Source organism: Scyliorhinus torazame, chromosome 6, assembly GCF_047496885.1.
Source record: "Scyliorhinus torazame isolate Kashiwa2021f chromosome 6, sScyTor2.1, whole genome shotgun sequence".
Taxonomy (NCBI): domain Eukaryota; kingdom Metazoa; phylum Chordata; class Chondrichthyes; order Carcharhiniformes; family Scyliorhinidae; genus Scyliorhinus; species Scyliorhinus torazame.
The window spans coordinates 118,760,711-118,783,131 of record NC_092712.1 but is presented as its reverse complement, the minus strand read 5'-3'; the positions used below and the strand labels follow the sequence as shown (position 1 = coordinate 118,783,131).

The 22,421-nt window shown below is 44.1% G+C and overlaps 1 protein-coding gene across 4 annotated transcripts in view; it reads left to right on the top strand.

Annotated features, from left to right (window-relative positions):
- The window catches only part of ctnnal1 (catenin (cadherin-associated protein), alpha-like 1), a 501,890-nt gene that overhangs the window by 456,340 nt on the left and 23,129 nt on the right, over positions 1-22,421 (top strand). For all 4 annotated transcript variants that reach the window (XM_072508728.1, XM_072508726.1, XM_072508725.1 and 1 more), the window contains 6 exons: positions 12,222-12,259; positions 14,179-14,229; positions 14,496-14,650; positions 17,233-17,281; positions 18,303-18,359; positions 19,279-19,398. In XM_072508728.1, coding sequence (XP_072364829.1) covers positions 12,222-12,259; positions 14,179-14,229; positions 14,496-14,650; positions 17,233-17,281; positions 18,303-18,359; positions 19,279-19,398 — 470 coding nt within the window. The remainder of the gene's footprint in view (positions 1-12,221; positions 12,260-14,178; positions 14,230-14,495; positions 14,651-17,232; positions 17,282-18,302; positions 18,360-19,278; positions 19,399-22,421) is intronic.

Sequence of the window (22,421 nt, the reverse complement as noted above, 5' to 3'; positions counted from 1 at the left end):
TACTGATCTCCCCTCGGCGTCTGGAAGGACCCCGTGGCGAGAAAGTTCAGGGGTCACCTTGAAGGTCACCGCGAGTGGGTGTCCTCCCCCATACCCCATAGTTCCAGCTGTGCCATAATCCAGCAGATATGCCATACGGTCCTCCTGCTCTGCCAGAGTCTTAGCCCGGTCCAGCAGGTCCTCGAATGACGGGAGCTGCCGATACACAAGAGGCCTAATGCGGCGATTCCTTCCCACCTCCTCGCTCTGTTGGGTGGCCGGCTCTCCATCCTCACCGGCTGGTCCCTGTTCCGGTGAGCAGGCTCTGCTACTGCAAGATCCTCCCTGAGCAGCGCCTGCTTGTACAGCCTCCATGCATCCTCCAGGGCTCGGCACCAAGGCATTCCTGGTTGGATCCCGAAATCCATTGTCTGCAGGGGATCAAAGTCAGACATGTAAGCATGGTGCGTACCCCGTGCCCAACCAAGTCCAACGGGCTACTGCCAGCAGGTGCACTGTGGCAGAGGCTGTGAGCGCCGTAGGCCCTGCGGCCCATGACCAGTGCACTCCTGTAGGGGCTATCATGGGAATTGCCTTTGGGTCGGCTGTGTGATGCCTGCTGGCAGGTGGCACCTGGGTGGAAAGGGCTGTTGGCGGAGTGGAGAAAGGGGTTGGGGTGGGTGCACATATATAGCTGCTTTCCCTCTACGAAGCACAGGCCAAGGTGTGCGGTCAATGGAGTGTGCAGCAAGGGGTCACCCTGACGCCACTGCCCATCACATGGTCAACCTCCGCTACTCTTTTCCCCCCAACCTCCGCTGCTCAAGCTCTGGCAGACGCCTCCTCAGCCAGCCATGCCAGCAGCAGTATTGGCAGTGCATGGCCTCGCTTTGGGAACAGGACCTACCTCCACGCTCTCCCTCAACAGCCACTGCGCCTGTTTCCCGATTATTAAAACCACAAGTGAACCTCTCTGTCGGTAATTCCTCCTGATGGAGGCGGAGCATCGCGTGAGCCTCGGAGAATACTGGAACAGGTCCGTTAATGATATACCAACAGCGTTTACTGTATGTGCAGCACAGAATGTATTCACGCTGCTGTCGAGGCACTGGTGCATGGCATTCAGTCAGGCACCCGGCCCCAGCCTCCATTTTTGGCTGATGCGAGATTCTCCGCCCAATCATGTTTCCCCATTCCGGCGCGGTCGACGGAGAATTCCGCTCATAGCTTCTCAAATGGAGGATCTCGCCCATTGACTCAAATGTTTAATTATTTCTTAGGGGACCAGCCTAAAATGAGCATTCGGCAACTTAAATATATGAATCTGGGTTCCATGCCAGGTAGTGGATCCTAATGTCAAATTTAGGCCTGAAAACCTGGGATGTGCATGTACTCCTTTGTGGTCTAACCAGTTGTATTTAAAGGCACCATTGTAAGCAATTCTCTTTTTAAAAAAAAATTTTAAAAATAGGGGCCAAGAAAGTTGTTCTTTATTTTTTTGGACTCAAGAAGCAGGACAGCATGCACTTTTAGGTCTATGAAAAGCCCTGGCATGCTGCCTGCACATTTGAGGACCGACTTGCCCTCTCTCCACTACCCAACTTTGAAGATCTAGCCTACCTGTCAGCTCCATGCAAAATTTTCTCAAATTCCTGTCTCCTCTGAATGCCATTTAATTGAGATCCGAAGGTGAATTTAGATTGCATCTCGGGTTTGAAGAGAACAAACTGAATTTCTCTCCACTCTGTCTGCCCTCCCCAAGCCCCTACTAACTATCCCAGCAGGGAAGGGGAAGCTTTATTGACTGTTCAAAGCGGTTCTTAAAAGATTAGCTGTCTTTGAAATGAGTTTTGATAACGGATTAAGTATTTACGGAACCTTTAAAAGATTTTAATGAATTTTTGTGAATGGGAATGTGTTTTTATTATGATGAAAACTGTAATCGATACTTGGATCATTCTTTTGTTTAATCTCAACATGGCTCCTGAGGTCTGCCCATGTTAGATACTGGATGAGTTGGCATGGAGAATTTAAAGGCAAAGGGTAGGGGGCATGGGATGACATGATTTGGCATTAAGTTGACATGGGTGCAATAAGGGACTGTTGGGGTGGGTGGGGAGCATGGGTTGGCATGGATTGGGTATGGGAAGTATTGGAGGTGATTGGGTTTATATTTAACAACACAATTGGGACGGAGCCCCAGAAAACCAGACTGCCTTGTCGCTCAGCCTCTAATCTGTGTCTGGAGGTTGTGGGCCCCAAACCATCCTGAACTCCCACCCCATAGCAGAAATCGTGTCATCCTGAGACAAGTGCACCAAGACAAGAAATTTGAATTTGGGCCCCATCCCCCACACAATTTTTTCTTCTCCCAAAATGTGTTTCTCTCTCATTAAAATCTAATCAGTTAACGTAGTTTCATTTGAACATGGCACGGAATAAAGTGACCAGATTAAAAACAAGGTAATCATCACAAACCTCCTGCTGGTTATGCTATATTTTCCTGTGATTCAGCATTTGTTGTGAACAAAATAGGGATGACACTTGGGGCCAAGAGTGGATCAGCAAATGACTGAAACACCAATAATATTTCATGGTGCAACATCTCCACCTACTGGTACAAAAAACATCACTTAACTGAGAGTTTCCAGTTTGGAATATTAAGACATTTAACAAACATGGCTACCTCCATTAGACCCCAAAGGTCTGTAATTCCCTTTTGATTAATCTGCACGCAACCACCTCTGACTGTATACCTCAATCACTACGCTCTCCAGGAGCCATCATGTAGCCTTGGGCACCATTTCAATAGCCTTTCCTGGTGATTAGAAAGATTAAATTTCTACAGCGCCTCTGGTGACCTTAAGGCATTGCAAAGCTTTGCAGTCAATAATGTAGTATTGAAGTGTGGTCAACGTTGTAATATAGGAACATGAAAAAGCCAAGTATGAAAGAAAGCCTTTGAGACCATTAAAACTGATCCCTCTACTACCGCATTCAGTTGCATTTTATACAACCTTAAAATGCATATATCATAGATTATCATAGAATTTACAATGCAGAAGGAGGCCATTTGGCCCATCGAGTCTGCACCGGCTCTTGGAAAGAGCACCCTACCCAAGGTCAACACCTCCACCCTATCCCCATAACCCAGTAACCCCACCCAACACTAAGGACAATTTTGGACACTAAGGGCCAATCCACCTAACCTATTACCCCAACTGGTAAATAAGGTCAAATACCAATCCCTCTGTAAAATGTTCTTCCTAATTTCAAATACTATTTCATATTTTATATGCTTTTATGATTTCTGTCCTGAACTGTCGTCTTCATAGACTTTTCTAACATTTCAAGTAGCAGCTCTATGGTGGCTTAATCATCTCTTGAGTTAGAGGGTTCAAGTCCCACTCCAGAGACTAGTACAGAAACTAGGCTAATACTTCCATGCATTACCAAGGGAGAAATTTCCATTTTTTGGATGAAGTATTTAAACCACCTCCTCCAGTGGACATAAAATAACCCATTATTTTGACGGTGAGTAAGATTTCTCCCTTTGTGTACTGACCAATATTGATCCCTCAGCCAACATTATTAAACCAAATTATCTGGTCACATTGCTGTTTGTGAGATTTTGCTGTATGCAAATTGACTGCTACATAACAATTTATGCGAGTGCATAAATAGGAGCAACAGTAGGCCTTATGGCCTCTTGAACCTGCTCCGCCATTTAATATTGTGGCTGTTCTGATCTTGGCTGATCTTTCCTGCCTGTTCACCTAACCCTTGATTTTCCTATAGTTCAAGAATTTATAGTCAATGATTCAGCCTTCACAGCTCTCTGTTGAAGACAATACCAAAGAGTCATGGCCCTCTTGAGAGAAGAAATTACTCTCCTTTCTTAAATGGGCAATCCCTTATTCTGAAATGATGCCCCCAATCCTAGATTGTCCCATAAGGGAAAACATCCTCTCAGCATTATCCTGTCAGGCCCCCTCAGAAACTTGTATGTTCCAATAAGATCACCTCTTGCTTTTCTACACTCCAAAGAGCATTAGTTCAACTTTTCCTCGTTTCATCTCTGGAATCAACCATGTGAGTCTTCTTGAACTTTCTGCAGTGCAAGTATATTCTTTGAGACACTGAAACCGTACACGAGGTGTGATCTCACCAATGCCCTGGCCAGTTGCAGCAAGACTTTCCTACTTTTATTCCCCATCCCTAACATTCCATTTGCCTTCCTGACTCATTGCTGTACCAGCATGCCAAGTTCAAGGACATCCAAACCAGGACATACCTCTGCACTGTAGGCATTTTGTAGTCCTGTTCCATTTTAATAACATTCTGCTTTTCCATTCTTCCTGCCGAAGTGGATAACTCCACATTTTCCCACTTGAAACTCCACCTGACAGATTTTTTTCCACTCATTTTACCTGACTAGAATCATAGACCCCCTACAGCGCAGAAAGGGGCCATTCACCCCTTCGAGTCTGCATTGACCCTCCATAAGAGCACTCCAGCCAAGTCCACTCTCCCGCCCAATCCCCGTAACCCCACCTGCACATCTCTGGACACTAAGGGGCAATTTAACATGGCCAATCCGCAAAATCACATTTTTGGACTGTGGGAGGAAACTGGAGCACCCGGAAGAAGCCCATGCAGACACTGGGAGAACGGGCAAACTCCACACAGACAGTCGCCCAAGGCTCCAGTTGAATCCGGGTCCCTGGCGCTGTGAGGCAGCAGTGCTAACCACTGTGCCACCATGCTGCCCTTTTACAGACTCCTTCTGTCTTCTTTGAAGCTTGCTTTCCTGCCTATTTTTGGACATCTGCAGATTTGACTATAATACATTTCATTGTTTCATCCACGTTACTAATATAGATTGCAAATAGTTCAGGCCCCAACATTGATCCCTGTGATACTCCACTATTTATAGTTTGCCAACCATTTATCCCAACTCTGTTTCCTGTTAATTAACCAATCCTTTGTCCACGCTAATATATTGCCCCCACCAACATGGGTGCTTATCTTGTTTGTTAACCTTTTATTATGGCACCTGTTCAAATACCTTTTGGAAATTCTCATACACTAAATATGTTGGTTCATCTTTATCCACCCTATTTGCTACATTCTCATAGGAGGCTAATAAATTTGTCAATTTATGTTCGCGTTTATTAACAGGGGGCTTGAGTTTAAGAGCCGTGGGGTTAAGCTGCAACTGTACAGGACCCTGGTGAGACCACATTTGGAGTATTGTGTGCAGTTCTGGTCACCTCATTATAGGAAGGATGTGGAAGCATTGGAAAGGGTGCAAAGGAGATTTACCAGGATGCTGCCAGGTTTGCAGGATCGGTCTTATGAGGAAAGGTTGAGGGAGCTAGGGCTTTTCTCTTTGGAGCGAAGGAGGAATAGAGGCGACTTAATAGAGGCGACTTATAAGATGATGCGGGGGATAGATAGAGTGGACGTTCAGAGACAATTTCCTCGGGTAGATGTAGCTTTTACAAGGAGGCATAACTATAAGGTTCGGGGTGGGAGATATAGGAGGGATGTCCGAGGTAGGTTCTTTACACAGAGAGTGGTTAGGGTGTGGAATGGACTGCCTGCTGTGATAGTGGAGTCGGACACTTTAGGAACTTTCAAGCGGTTATTGGATAGGCACATGGAGCACACCAGAATGACAGGGAGTGGGATAGCTTGATCTTGGTTTCGGACAATGCTCGGCACAACATCGAGGGCCGAAGGGCCTGTTCTGTGCTGTACTGTTCTATGTATCTATGTCAAATACTATTTCCCTTGCATAAAATCATGTTGACTCTGCTTGATTGCGTTATGATTTCCTAAATTTCCTGCTCATTTAGTAATGGGTTCCAGCATTTTCCCAAAGTCAGAAGTTAGGCTAACTGGTCTATAGCTCCCCACTTTCTATCTCCCTCCTTCCTTGAATAGGGGCATTGTATTTGCAGTATTTGAATCCACGGGAACCATTCAAGAATCAAGGGAAGTTTGGAAGATTAAAACCAATGCAGCCATCTGAATCCACAGGTGCGATTTACTGGCCTCATTGCACCCGATTTGGTGACGTGACGAGGCCGGGGACCTCGCGAGTCATCCGAACCGTGCGAGACACCATGATCTGGTCTGTGCCAGATTCTCCTAGCACTCCGGAACTAACGGCCTGCCAGCAAGGCCTAGACAGGGTGCCGTTTAGTACTGGTCCACAAAAAATGTGAACCAGGCCTAATGGCACCTGGGGGTCTCCCAGGCCATTGGAGACCCCTGGGTGATCGGGGACAGGGCAGGGTAGCACACGAGGTCTCCCTCTGGCACCCAAGCACCTTGGCACTGCCACCCTGGGCCTGAGGGGCCATGCCCATTTAAGGAGGGATGAGTGGGTGTGGAGGACAGATGGGTGTAGAATGGGTATGAAGGGGCTTCAAAAGGTTGGGGGTGGGGGGTGGGAGAGAAGGGTGGGTCCTGAAAGGGGGGGCCGAAAGGGGGTGGGTGTGTAGGCCTAAAAAGGAGGGGCTCTCAGCGACCTGGTAGCCGGGGTCCTCACTTGGTGGGGTGTGGGATAATGCCCATGTGTGTGGGGGGTGACATTGCCTTTGTGTGGGGGCTGTGGGGCACCCTCAAGCTCACTTGGAGATCGGGGCATCCTTTCAACATGGTGCCCTGATCTCGGAAGAGCCAGTCTCACCAGCGAGTTCAGCTTCCCAGTGTTGATAACATTTCTAATTGTGGGCTTAACCTGGAAGAAGCTATCCAAGGCCCCAAAAAATGACTGTGATTGAATAATGGCGTGGATCACATCCAAAAAGCCGACTAGAAACACCCATGCCAAACCCACCCAAAATGACACTTAGAAATGTTTTGGTTGAATCGCACCCTACTTCTTTAAAGACATTAGCTTGCAAGTCATCAGGTCCAGGGTCCTCATCAACTTTGCTCCCACAAGTTTTCATAGTACCTTTCCTCCGTGATAAAAGTTCCAAGTTCCTCCTGCTCGGTTGGCTGTTGATTTTCTACTATTATTGTGATGCTTTTGGTGTCTTCTGCTATGAAGATGATTGCAAAATATTTGTTCCAGGTTTTTGCCATTTCCTTGTTTCCCATTATTAATTCCCCAGTCTCATGTCTCATTTTCTAAGGGACCAACAATTACTTTAGCCATTGTTTTCTTTTTATATGTTCATAGAAGCTCTTGCACTCTGTTTTTATATCTTCTCCTAGTTTACTTTCATGATTTTTATGTTCCTCCTTTTTCTTTAGTTTGATTCCTCTCTTAGAGTCCTTCATTTTAAATGCAAATTATTTGTTGAAAATTATGAAATGTCCTCTTAAATGTCTGTCACTGCTTATCTACAATATTATCTTTAAATCTATTTTCCTAGTCCACCTGAGTCAATTTAGTCTTCATACCATTGTAATTCCCTTTATTAAATATTTAGTTTCAGGCCCTTCAAACGGAATGTGAAATTCCATCATGTTTTGCTCACTGTTCCCAAGAGATCTTACCTATGAGATCATGGGTGAAATTCTCCACCTCACGCCACCAGTTGCGGAATTCCTGCTGAGGCGGAGAATCCCGCAGTAGTGAAGAAAACGGGATTGGCGCTGGGTGCCAATCCATTTCCGATGCTCCGGCTCCCCTTCGGCTGCGGGATCAGGGTTTGCACCCCATTTAATAGGCCGAGTGCCAATTACCCGGGCCCACGCAATTCTCAGGTCCTCTGGGCAGGAATCATGCAGGCGAGAATGACTTCTGCTTTTGACAAACATGACCCTGACGCTGTTGACTTCGTGGTGGGCAAAGGGGGTAATTCATTAAGGGAGTTCCCCCAAAGTCCATCGAAGGCTACCCTCCACCCCTCCCAATGTAAAAAGTGCGTACCCCACCACCCCAGAGACCCCTAAATAAAAGGAACCCCATCAGAGACCCCTTAAATAAAGTGACCCCTCCAGAGACCCTCAATAAAGAGACCCCCCAAAATAAACGTGCCCCCACAGGGACCCCATAAATAAAGGGACCCCCGCAGTGCAGAGACCCCCTAAATAAAGGCCCCCCACAGAGACCCCAAATAAAAGGACCCTCCCACAGCAACCCCCTAATTAAAGAGACCCCCAGAAGTGAGATCTCTGTCAGGAAGCTCACCAGAAAAGAGATCCCTGTCAGGAAGCCCCCCAGAAGAGAGGCACATATCTGGTTGCGAGAGAGCTGTACAGACCGACAGTGAAAAAAAATACTATTTTAACACTCACCTGGGCAATACACATAGAGGTTTACATAGAATTTACAGTACAGAAGGAGGCCATTCGGCCCATCGAGTCTGCACCGGCTCTTGGAAAGAGCACCCTACCCACGGTCAACACCTCCACCCTATCCCCATAACCCAGTAACCTCACCCAACCCAACCCAACACTAAGGGCAATTTTGGACACTAAGAGCAATTTATCATGGCCAATCCACCTAACGTGCACATCTTTGGACTGGGAGGAAACCGGAGCACCCGGAGGAAACCCACGCACACACGGGGAGGATGTGCAGACTCCGCACAGATAGTGTCCCAAGCCGGAATGGAACCTGGGACCCTGGAGCTGTGAAGCAATTGTGCTATCCACAATGCTACCGTGCTGCCCCCTGCTGACTCAGACACAGGAAGCATCACGTGTCAATTCCTGGAAAGAGTAAACCAGTCAGCTTTGTTTAAATGCTTGAGATCTGTGGGCTGCAAGCCATTCACTTATATCTCTTTGATATTGGCTGTGATTGACAGGTTTAACACACACAGTTGCCAGCATTACTCCCTTCATCTTCCTTCAGGGCTGGGTAACTCTGATGTGTCCCAACTACAATGTTTATAAACATCAAGTTTTGATTGACAGGTCCTGGACCACTTCAAACATAATTAAGTGCTTTCCAATCACCTCCCTTCACACTTGAGTGATTTTGAAATTCTCAGCTGGAAATTGAAAGCACTTGACTCCGAGGTTAAGTGATGTCAATTTCAGATCAGTACTTCAAAATCACTCAAGTGTGAAGGGAGGGGGGGGCGGCATGTGGCGCAGTGGTTAGCACTGGGACTGCGGCGCTGAGAACCCGGGTTTGAATCCCGGCCCTGGGTCATTGTCCATGTGGAGTTTCACCCCCAAAAAGATGAGCTGGCTAGGTGGATTGGCCATGCTAAATTGCCCCTTAAATGGAAAAGAAAAATAATTGGCTACTCTAAACTTATGTAAACAAAGTGTGAAGGGAGGTGATTGGAATGCACTTAACTCTTTGAAGAGGTTGATGTTTGTAAAGACTGTGGTTACAGCACTTCAGAGTTCCTAAACCATGAACAAGATGAATGAAACAAGGGTCAAAGCTATATGTGTGGAAGCTGTCAATCATAACCCACTAAGGGAAATGAATGAATGGCTGCAGCTCAAGGATCAGAGGGGTTCAAACACAGGCCACTGCTTTCTCTTTCCAGGATTGACACGTGGTGCTTCCTCTGTCTGAGCTAGCAGGTGCATGTCCAGGTGAGTGCCACAACAGTAATACGTTTCACTGCCTCAGTTTGGTCTTCCCTCTAGCAGGGAATGGGGGGGGGGGTTGATTTGCAATGGAAGGGGGAGATGGCTAACCACGGGGCTTCGCTACTGGGTCGCTGCTCCAAAATGGTGATCTTTTGGTGGGATTCCTTCGCAATCCTTGCCATGAGCACAAATCAGGTGCGATTCACTTCTGTCTGGAAATGGAGTATATTGCCCACTGTCTCATGTTTTTAACTCCAATTTCAACAGACCTGGGGTGGGATTCTCCATTGGCTGATGCCGAAATCGGGAAATGTGATTGAACGAAGAATAGGTTCCGAAGCTAAAATCGCAGCGGGCGCCAATTTGACGCCAAATCGCAATTCTCCATCACCTTGATAATGGCATCAATGTGGTCCAGAACGCACCTACAGTATACACCGTCTGCATATCATTAGCAATCCTGACCCGGTATTCTCCGGGGCCTCCGTCAGGCTCTGCCTCCGATGGGCCAAGTTCCTGAGGGCGTGGATCACTTGTGCTTTTAAAAATCGTGAAGCCGACGCTGTGGCTGCTGAGGGTAAGAGAGGGGATACGGAAAGTGTCCAACATCGCCATAGTTTGCTGACAGTTGGTTCCACTAGCCGGGGGGGGGGGGCAAGGGATGGCCAGGAGGTAGGCTGTGGGGTCGGGGTGGGCGGGTATGGAACACCATTGCTGCAGCCAGAAAGGCAGCCATGCAGCTGTGCACGCCGCTGTCAGCGCACTGTGAACTTAGGGCCACAGGTCGTATGGGTGTCCCCTCAGGCCACTCCATCAGCTGCATGGGCGTGCTCTAGCACAACCAGTGCCACTTTATTGGCTGGTATGAGTGTGTGTGGGGTCTGCAATGTGTATATGCCGCTGTAGCTTGTCACCCTCCCGAGTATGTCAATCACGGACCCGGCGAATCCTGCACCATTTTTCATTGGAATCGATTGTGTTCCACGTGATGCCGGTTCTAGCCCTTCTACAGTAATTTAATCGGTCCAGGTCCGGCACCAATTTTGCTGCCCAGGCGTCAACACTTAGCCTGAGGAACAGAAAATTCAGCCCCTGACTTTAAACAAGTGCAGCCAGCCAATTGTATGTCCAGTATGGCGAGCGTTGTTAATTGATTCGCTCTGCAATAACTCATCCATTTGAAAGTATGCTCTGAGATGAATTTTAACAGTGCGAACCCATCTAACTAATTACGGGCACCATCTAGCGGCTGAATCGTGCCAGGCATGAGTCCGAGCGAGCTGGTTACATTGCGAGATAGTTCGAAATCAGGAATCGTGCATGTGTTGATTGGTTTCCAATCTAATCAGCTCGCTCCCTTTGGCGAGATCTGGATCCCGCCATGGCGTGGTACGATACCATTAACGTGAAGGACCCCCTTTCTAAGGGCCTCCCATCATCTAACCGGCTCCCCAGTGAGCGGTCACGCGGGCACCGATTAATACTGGTCCACAAAAACTTGGAGCAGGCATCGGGGCAGCTGGGCAGTCTCCCGGGCTATTGGAGGCCCATGGGTGGTCAGGGATGGGGTGGGATGGCCCCCTGGACCTCCCCCTAGAACATGAGCACCTTGACACCGTAAAGCCTGTAGGAGCACTCCCAGGATGCCTGAGTGACACTGCCAAGGATCGGGGCCTGAGGGGATGTGCCCATGAAAGGAGGGTTGTGGGGTGGGGGGGTCAGAATGGGTATGAATGGACCTCTGAAAGGTTGGGGAGGTGAAGGTTGGGGGTCCTGGAAGGGGTGTGGGGCCAAAGGGGACCTGGGAAGACATTAAAAAAAGGCCTTCAGCCACCTCATAGCAGCATGCCATCATTCGGGGTGTGGGGCACTGCCCGTGTGTGTGGGGTGTGACATTCCCCATGGGACCGACAAGCCCACTTGGAGATCAGGGCACTCTTTAAAAATGGTAGCCTGATCTCTGAGGAGCCGATCTGGCCAGTGAGTTCAGCTCCTCAGTGATGAAAATAATTTTAAATGTGGGCTTGGCCAGGGTGATACTACCCAGGGCCCATAAAAGTGACTAAGTGTGGTTAGATATGGGTGGGGAACTTGCCGACAGAGCTGGCGCGAAACACCCAGCAAATCCTGCCACAAATAACACTTCAAAACCTTTCCGTTAGATCGTGCCTTGCATGTCCGTTAAACTAACCGAGGAAGGAATTTTGCACATATATCAAACTCAAGACCATAGAAGTTGCATGTCAATTTGGTGAGAAGGAAGGAATTAAGAACAGGGATACAAAAGTTATGATATGGTAAGGTGATGTCAGGGCAATTTTAAGAGGATAGATTATATTTGACAAGGCATGTTTAATAAAAAAGCTACTTACATTTTTGGTTAGTATGCAAAGCCACATTGTTCAAGGAAATAGATCCTGATTATGGGAAAAATATATTTGAAAGAATTTTGGTGAAAATTGCCTCATTTATTTTAGTGCAGCTTTGACTTTAATTAATTTAACTCCTATCCCCAAATATATTGATAGTCAATACAGAATATTTGCAAACTCATAACTCATTGCAATATACGTGGCTATGTAACTTAGTAATTCTAAGATATTAAAAGTTGAGATGTAATGAGAAGAACTGAAACATTTCTGTAATTCATTACACTTAAATGCAGCTTTCATCATTTTGTCCCTTGTTCAAAATGGTTTATTTGCATCTGTTCCCCCTAGGAGAGAAGCGTGCATACCTTTCCCTACCTAGACCAGGGGTGAGTTTTTCAGATATATTTAATTTTAAAACTTCAGCTCAAAGCCCACATTGAAACAACACAAACTATAGGCTCGTTTTGACTTTATGCAATGATGTAAAATGGGTGATAATGAATTGGCAAACCCTTTTACATCTCATTGTAATTAAAATTACCTCTTTTGGAGTTCAGACTTTCCTCTAAACCACTTTATCTTGTGTTGCAGCGAAGAGACCATTTCCACAAGTTCAATCATTTATTTGTGAGCACAGTTTTGTGCTTATATGTGCAACATGTGAGGTCAAATGTGTCCAAAACGAATAGTTAGCCCTTATTTATGTTGACCACCAGGAGATCATGTGAGATACCCACCATGTTCACCAGCCATCCGAAAAACCAGATGTGAATGTAACTGTTATTCTTTTAAAAAAGCCTGAATAAAACTGAAATTTATTTTATATCTCAAGTTTGTTATTGTACACAACATTGCACAAAGAACACATTTTATATAAATTTTGAGATCATCTGCTGCACATCAAATGTAGTACTTAGAACAAGGCAGCAATTCACAAATGAATAACTCTGCTGTTTTTCCGTTCCTTGTGTTAACCTGGAGAGGTTATTGAGGGCCGCAAAACAATGGCCTACCAGAGAAGCTTCTAGCAATGATAATTAGGTCCTGAAATCAATTCAAATTTATTTATGCCATTTGCCCATAAGGCATTTGTGAGCAATGAACCTAAGGAAGATAAATATTACAACTGTGCTGCAGACTAGGTGAACCATGCCACAGAAGGATAGATAATGTGGTATAAAGAGCTGCTGTGCATCCTGTAATGTAGAACCACACAACAAAATGTTGTGATGAGAACTGGAGATTCTGAGTTTTAGAAAACTTGAATGAATATAAGCACACTGGCCTGGGGTTTCTGCTATGCTGCACTATTTTTCTGCTATGCTGCACTATTTTCCTTTAGTGTATGTTGCCCAAAATTGACCAATAACACCAAACGCAAATTGTGTCCAGTGCAAATGGAGATTTCACAATCATTTGCACATGATTTAAAAATCATTGCATTGAAAACGAGTCCCACCCACAAGACTGCCCATGGACCTAGATTAAATTAATCATGATTGCAAATTTTTGTAACTGTGCCTGTTTGTTGGCTTTCAAAGAGGCTTTTCAAGCTGTTTGTTTAGACGTAAGGACACCAGTAGACTTTTTTAAAATTAAAACGTTTTCTGCTAACAAACTGACTATGTTGTTGTGACTAGAAATTAATTCTGTGTGTTTTAAAAAATCAGTTTTTTAAAATTACGTTGCTCACAGATGGTGGGCTGGACATTCTGATTAAAAATGTAATAAACCCATTTTTAGCTTTGTTTATAACACTGCACCAAGTTAGCATAAATAAATGTATTTTAAATGTAACAAGGAATATGATGTTTTTTAAACTCTTCCAATGTGGTTAAACCATTTGACATCTTACCAGCTACCATTCTTAAGGAGAGGAAGTGGCGTAGTGATATTTTCACAGTAACTTCAATGCAGTGTTAATGTAAGCCTCCTCGTGACACAAATAAAGATTATTGTCATCGGACTAGAAATCCAGAGACCCAAGGAAATGCTTTGAGGACCTGGTTCGAATCCCACCAGGGCGGACTGTGGAATTCAATAGAAATGTGGAATTAAAAGTCTAACAATCACCACAAAACCATTGTCAATTGTCATAAAAGCCCATCTGGTTCACTAATGCCCTTTACCTGCTCTGGCCTATATGTGACTCCAGACCCACAGCAATGTGGTTGACTCCTACATGCCTGATTGGCAATAAAAAAACTCTTATGTAAATAACATGATGTTATGTAAAATAGAATCATGTTACGTGAAAATGGATAACTCATTACCTTGCATGTCCTTTTTTTTTGGTTTGTAACAGAAACACACTGCAAATTTGAAGACTGTTAAAGCAGTCAAACTAGATGCTGAGGTAAGAGCTTTGTAAAGATTGTTTGTATAGATTTGCAAGACTATGTGGGGAAGACTCATTGGATAACTTCAAAGAGTCAATATAGACATAATGAGCTAAATGGCTGTCTTTTATATTGAATGATTCTGTAAACAATAATGGAGGGATGGGCTAGTTTGGCTGGTTGGATGTAGATGACAATTTATTTTCATATTTACACATGCTCTGCCCAAGCACCCTGCATTGTGCTTATCACATCTGGAAGGAAAATGTTTCTTTTATCACAGGAACAGGCAAAGATAGCAAAATTAGGGTTGGAACTGCGTTTGCACACATCAGATGTAGATGCAGAAACAGAAAGATGGGAGGACCAAGACAATGAAATTCTTCGTCAAGCACAGAGCATGTCGAGCATGGCGTATTCTATGTATCTTTTCACAAGGTAAGAGTGACCATAAAATCAACCTTGCAGAAAGATTTTTTTACTTTAAAAAAAATTCATGTTAATTTCTTCTGGTAAATATAGGAAAAATTATTTTGTTGGAAATGACTCAATTTGGACATTTTCTATTTGAATTTAAGTGGTCATAAATGCCTGCCGTACAAACCTAAAACCTACACAGCCACATCAAGGCACACCATACAAGATGGTGGATGCTTAGATCAGGCACTCCTGTCTTGGAGTGTGGTTCAGAGGGGGGACTACTCAGACATCACAGGCCCACTTGTGTCTAATTCTCAGCCTACTTAAGATAATTATTGTCAATTAGGGCTGTGGGCCTGTGGTTACCAGTCCAATGCTCTCTGAATACATTTGTCAGTGCGAATTGGCCAATCAGGCAACCAACTGCATTATGTTGATATCACAATCTATTGAGTTGGCAGAAAAGAAGCACATATTGCTTCAATCTGTGGGGATGTGCCCCCACCCCCAATGTGTCATCCATTCGGCTTTGTATTCAGGGATTCAAGTGGCCTGCTATCCATCACTTGCTGAACGAAGCAGCTGACCCAAACATCAGGCTATGTGCAATTTGTGACATTCCTATAGTGTAGCCTATAGAATCGCTACGGTGGAGAAGGCCATTTGGCCCATCAAGCCTGCACCAACACTCTGAAAGAGCACATTACCTAGCCCACTCCCCCCATCTCCCTGCAGCATTTCCTATTCTTCTCCTTTTCTGAGCAGCCACTCGGGTCAATCTGGTATCGCATTTGTCTGCTATATCACATTTCTCTGCCACATTAAGTATAAGTAAATTTACCGAAGCAAATTTCATATAGCTGTTTTGATTTTTTATGTAATTTTGTCCAACAGGCCTTTTAAGTGGAAAAAGGTATTTGGAATATAGAAAACTTCCTGCATCCAAATATAGCTTCTCAACATAGGTGCATTTTCCATAAATTGTGACGCTCATGTTTGTACAGTGGTCTCTGTCAGTCTCTCTCATTCGGACATGCAGCATGCACACACATGACACAGAATAATACACTGTGCACTACATGCTATAACATTCCTCTCCTTACAAATCACCTGAGTTAGGGTGAGAAGTGAAGCAGGAATTCTGTTGATATAATATATAGAAAGTTTCAAGATGTGTCCAACACTTTTCAGGTATCGTGCTTAATCACTTATTTAAAATTTGTTTATTGTACTTTTTAAAAAAATGTATAAGACTTTAACCTAATTCCTACTAATTTCTGAGAAACTTCGAGCAACAGAAAATGCCGTCCAATTGACCTGTGCAGTCATTGATTGACTCTATGATTGCTGTAAAGGATGATAAAATCTTGAGTCTTAAAAGGACAGTTCCATTTACACAAAATAATACTTTTAACTTACAGCCTGGCAGTAAAGTAATATTTTGTGTGCCCCATGTTATAGTGTTATTGTTGTTATTAAATAGCCCATCTTGTGATTTATTGTAAAATGCAATGAGGATACTTATTTCCCCAATGTAAAATCTAGCTTAATTTCTAACATAATAGGATAATCTTTTCAATTTGAACCCAACAGAAAGATCTTTATTACCTGTTCATGTACTTCCATTAAATCTAGATGGCCTCTTTTTTAAGATTTTGTTTGGATCTCCCAGTGTGACACAACATTCCTCAGTCGTTAGAAAGTCAAATTCACCCCCAACCCCCTCCAGCAAGGCAATACTTGACTCTCTCTCATTTGGCATCTTCCTGAAAACAGCTGGGATAGGGAACTTGCCATGACTGTTCTTACCACTGTCATATAACATCATTCATGTGTCATGTGAGGGTACCTTTAAGAAATGGGAGTTTATAAATGGCTGAGTACATAAGTATCTAGTGAGAGTACCTTTAAGAAATGGGTGTTTATTACTGCAGTGATGTCAGCGAGTGGGTGGAGCTGGGCTGTCTGTCAGCTTTTTACTTTCGTTTTAGGCTGTTTGCTGCAGGGTGTGTTTTAGTTTCATTTTCAGAGTTGGATAGCTGCAGTCACAGCCAGAAGGTGTATTAGAGTGTGTCTCTAATCTAAAGAGTGTAAATCGATCCTTTGGTGATTTAAAACTAATAACTGCTCTTAGTAGTGACTTTAACCTGATGTGCTTCTGCTGAAAGTTTTTTTCAAAGTCTTCTGGATGTTAAAAGGACAGCTTAAGAATTACTTAGTGTTATATTCTTTAGGGGTTGTATTGAATTAATGGTTGCTAAGATGTTCACTATGTTTTAAAAAGGTTAACTTGAGTTCATAGAATAAACATTGTTTTGCTTTAAAAAATACTTTTCCATTTCTGCTGCACCACACCTGTAGAGTGGGCCGTGTGCTCCCCATACCACAATCTATTAAAAGTTGTGGGTCAGGTGAACTCCATGATACACTTTGGGGTTCTCTAAACCCTGGCCCATAACACATGTCGCAACACAATGCTTCACCATGTTAGTATTGAGTGTACATTTTGTCCATCCTACGTTGTCATTTTAAAATCTAATTTGAAACATCATACTCAAAAATGAATCCAAAGAACTTGACTCTTTTTCTCTTTATTTCAGAGGAGAAGGTCTTTTGAAAACAACACAGGATTTATTTCACCAGGCAGATGTGAGTGGACTGCTTGCTATGTCTTCATAATGGGCTTGAAGTAATGGGACTTTTTTTCAAATGGAAACAGTTGTGAAGACTAATTATTTATACAGGCAGTGTTTGTCCAATGTTTGATATTTCTTATAAACTGATAACCTTGTTGCATTTGGATTATGTAATTTTAGCTCAATCATTTAATTTTAGATGTGCTTTGGAATGTAAGTCATGGCGAAGTAGAATTTTTGTGCGCATAGGAAAATATTATATTTGCACTAATGTTATGGTCCATCTGATTTGAGCCACTCACATTTGATTTGTTACTTAAGTGAGGAGTAATAGTACTGCGGAAATAGCAGGAGTGGCCACTGAGTATCTGACCACCATCATACTGCTCTTCTGTGGCACAATGTGGCTCTTTTTTTAGTTGCTGTACCCAAGCTTCCCAGGAAAAATGTATCAGATAACAAGGATCACTTTAAGTTGTGATGAAGTTGCTGCCTCCTGACTTGTACCACCCATGCTCAGTGAGTGGGAGCAAGAACTTGTGCGAGTCACTTGGGCAGAGATGAAAATGACAATGGAGTCTAAATGCAACCGCACAAATCCCTCTTTTTGTAAGTAGGCACTACACTTGACTATTTCTGATAGCTCTGGCTACTGAGATGTGTAATGGAAATGGATGTCAACGCAGCAATGGGGACTGGTGGGACGAGCAGCCACTCCAATGTTTAGTTTATGAGCACAAATAGCAATGAGACTAAAATAACCCATTCTTTCCCTGCGTGATAGCACGTGATAGTCCTGAGCATGATAAATTGGTATGAAAAGTGAAATCTATGTGATTTTTTTTTTTCCAATCGTCATTTGTCAGGAAATCCTAAGAACAAGGTTTCTCTTGATACCTGGGATCCTCTATTTAGTAACCTTTAGTGTTTCTCAGACTGAAGTACGAATACACCACAAATTTGAAGAGCAGATTTAATAGAAACATTGTATGCATAAGGAAGTAGTTATTTCATTGTACTTTTCTCTGTTTCAGATCTTTGCTGAAGAAGGTCTTAGATTTCACGCATCTCTACATTCTCTCTCAAATCAGGTATGCTGCCAAGGACCATTGCCAGACTTGCATTCTAGAACTAAAAACACTTCAGGATTTGCACCACTACACGCACTACTTATGCAATGCTTTGGAGTTTCAATATATTTTTGTGTCTGCTTCATATCCAATGTTGTTAAAAAAATAAATAAATGCACATGCTGGAAATCTGAAGTTAGAAAAAAGGGTGTGCACCCTTCACCAAACAAAAGTTTTCTTTACTGATGAAGAGTCGGTGCCCAAAATATTAATCAGTCTTTTGTCTGACACAGCTGCTATCTGTTTCCAATAAAAGTTTTTTCAGGTGTTTTATGTTAGAAAATGTGTGTCTTGAAAATTGGCATAAAAGTCAGTGCAAAGTTATTCATCTTTTCAAAATCCTTATGGGTCTAATTCTCTATGGCGAGAGTTTGATTTGTTCTGGAATTTCATCCATATGCATTCATACAAGACACACACACTTGGTGGCATGTGAACATCAATTTCTATTTTAAATCCATAGCAATCTATTATTTTCAAATCAATGTTATTTCTCTTTTCGCTACCGCAGCATACCTACAAGAGGCAGGTCAAAGTGCTGATGATGCACTCTTATTTATATGCACATCATGTTCCACAGAAGGTTGAAGAATAATAAAATTACCACAGACATCTTCTTGGGCCTTATTTCATTAGCTATGCAACTAATGTGTAAAATCTAATCTGAAGAAGCTAGGTTTATTCAGCATGACTGTGACGCATTAAATACACCATGTGAACAAATAACCGGCAAGATGTTTCAAAGTCTTGAACATTTAATTTAATTTTTAATATTAGAATATTTAATTACAAAAATGATGGGGACACTTCTAAACCATTCCCATGCAATGTGTTCTGACAGTGATTTAAATCTGAAACAAATGTCTTTTTCTGTCCTCAGCTGGAAGAGGATGAAAAAGCAGCTCTGATGGTGGAGGCAGAGAGATTTCCTACGTTGTGTCAGCAGCTGCAGATGACCAGCAAAACCCCTGTTCATGGAAAAGCTGCAACTTTTGCCAAGGTCTGTTCTTTCTTTCTATGGAATGATGGTTGGAAGGGTGGGTTACAAATTGCAATTTAACATTGGACAAGTAAATTCAAACTTCACAAGTGTCATTGATCTATGTTTAACCTGGTAAACTGCATTTACAGCACTACGGCTGATGGTTAACCTGGTCTTTGACTTCAATGTATAGCGACAGAGTTGTCCAATAAGATTCTGATGCTTGCCAAGCTTGTGGCGATCAGCTCACCATACCTGCCACAAGATACTAAATATGTGCAGTACTAATAAAAGAGATGCACAAGCTTTGAAAATAGGTTTGAGGTTTAAAACTATCAGCAATCAAGACTGACTCATTCGCTGCCAGAGCCAGGGGAACTAGTTTCAAAATGACTTTGCCATCCAGCTGTTCACAAAGAAGCATGCTGCATACACTTTTAGTGGTGACAATCTGTTAACTGAAATGTTCTTTTTCTGACAGTGTGCTCTGTTATATTATGTGATTGTAATACGTTGTTACTCTTTTGCTTAATTCCAGAATGGTCTGATGGTTGTAGTTCAATAAAACTATCAGTCTTCAAATTAAGCAAAACACATTTATTGAATAACTAATATATATATATGAGTTTGTTCATTCTTCTACAACTATAACTGATGATTAAGTAAATAAGAAGTATAAATAATGTTTAACGACACGTGCCAACTCAGCTATATCTCTCTAACACTCTGCTCTCTAGTCACTTCTAATACGAAGAGGCAGGAATATCCTCTGAGTAAAGTTTTTATACCTGGATCTGGTGCTGCCATCTAGTGGTTGTCCAGCACTATAATACAGTTGTTAACCCTTTACATACCAGCAGATATACAGATCACTACATGCTCCAGTTTATTTTTTTAAAAATAGAGAGTTTACTCTTGAAGAAATTTGTCAATCGATATGACTGGAAACTATGGAAGGGCAAAGAATTGACAGATCTCTACCTTTGGCTTCTGCACGCTGACTCTTGCCTTGCACGTGCTCTGACACCTGCCATTTCCAAACAAACCATTAGTTCCTTTAATGGACCTTTGGTTTATGACTAAGCACCTGTAGCTTCTGTTTTTGCACCAAAAACACACCATTTCTTTCAATTCCTTCTTTCAACAGATTTATTAAGATGAAGGCTGAACATATTTGGAAGTTGCTGCACCATCCCAGCTAGCCAAGATTGCACATTTCAACCCTCACTGGTAGACTTGCAGCATCTCCGTTATTTTGAGAAAATCACCTACTTCCTCTTAAGCAAAACCAAGGTCTTCAGTTAGCATTCTGTCAGATTTGATTCCCCAAGAAAATTTCAAAAACAATCGTGCAGCAGCCCTCCCAAAGGCTGGCCCTGTTTTCGCATCACTTCACAGAACACCCAGAGCAAACAAGAGCAGAAAAGGTAACAAAGAGCAGACTCTGTTTCTTGTTTCATTGGGCAAGTAACACTTCAGCGTCCAGGTCACTAAGAACGGAACTATATTCTGATGAATATTATCGTAGTCTGACAGAAAGCTACTTTTTAAAAATGTATTTTTTCACTGGGAGTGTGCACTGCTGGCTAGGGCACAATTTACTGCCCATCCCTAATTGCCCTTGGGCAGCTGGTAGGTGACCTGCCTTTTTGAACCACTGCAGTCCACATGGTGTAGGTATACCCCAGTGTTGTTAAGAAGGGAGTTCCAGAGTTGGTGGCCAATGTAAGAAGGCTGCTAAACGGGATCATGATGCACCGGGAAGGTAGGGAGATTGAGGTAGTGGTCGCGATGGATGCGGAGAAAGTCTTTGACCGGGTTGAGTGGGATTATTTATGGGAGGTGCTGGAGCGGTTCGGTTTTGGGAGGGGCTTTATTGACTGGGTTAGGTTGCTGTACCGGGCTCCGTTTGCAAGTGTACGGACAAACAGGACAACTTCGGACTATTTCAGACTGCGCCGGGGGACGAGACAGGGATGCCCCCTCTCTCCACTGCTGTTTGCGCTGGCGATAGAGCCGCTGGCAATTGCTCTGAGGGCCTATAGGGGCTGGGAGGGGCTGGTTTGGGGGGGGGGGGGTTGCAGCCCGGGGTCTCGCTGTATGCCTCCGACCCAATGGAGGGGATGGAAGAAACTATGGGAATTTTCGGGGAATTCGCCCGTTTTTCGGGGTATAAGCTCAATATGGGGAAGAGCGAGATGTTTATGGTCCAGGCGAGAGGTCAGGAGAGGCGACTGGGGGAACTGCTGTTCAGAAATAATCCCACTCAACCCGGTCAAAGGCTTTCTCCGCATCCATCGCGACCACTACCTCAATCTCCCTGCCTTCTGGGTGCATCATGATCACATTTAGCAGCCTTCTTACATTGGCCACCAACTCTGGAACTCCCTTTTTAACAACACTGGGGTATACCTACACCATGTGGACTGCAGTGGTTCAAGTCCCCGTGAGTGAAGAGGGCAATGCTAGAGTGGAGCCGGTGGGGTGGTGGGCTGGCGCTGCCGAATTTCAGCAATTATTACTGGGCGGCTAATATAGCCATGGTGAGGAGGTGGCTGGTGGGGGGGGGGAGCCGGCGTGGGTGCGCATGGAGGCGGCTTCTTGTAAGGGTACCAGTCTGGGGGCATTGGTAACAGCACCCCTGCCGTTCCCGCCGGCGCGATACTCCACCAGTTCAGTGGTGGTGGTGGCCCTGAGAGTCTGGGGGCAGTGGAGGAGACGTGGGAGCAGAGGGGGCGTCGGTGGTGTGCCCAATCTGCGATAACCATCGGTTTGCCCCGGGGAGGATGGATGGGAGGTTCCAAATTTGGCGGAGAGCAGGGATTGAGAGGATGTTTATAGAAGGAAGCTTCCCGAGTATGAGGGCTCTGGAGGAGAAGTTTGCATTGGTGGGGGGAAATGAATTTAGATATCTACAGGTGTGGGACTTTCTGCGGAGGCAGGTACCAACCTTCCCACTCCTGGCGCTAAGGGGGATTCAGCACTGGGTGGTTTCTAGAGGATGGATAGGAGAGGGGAGCGTCTCGGACATCGATAAAGAG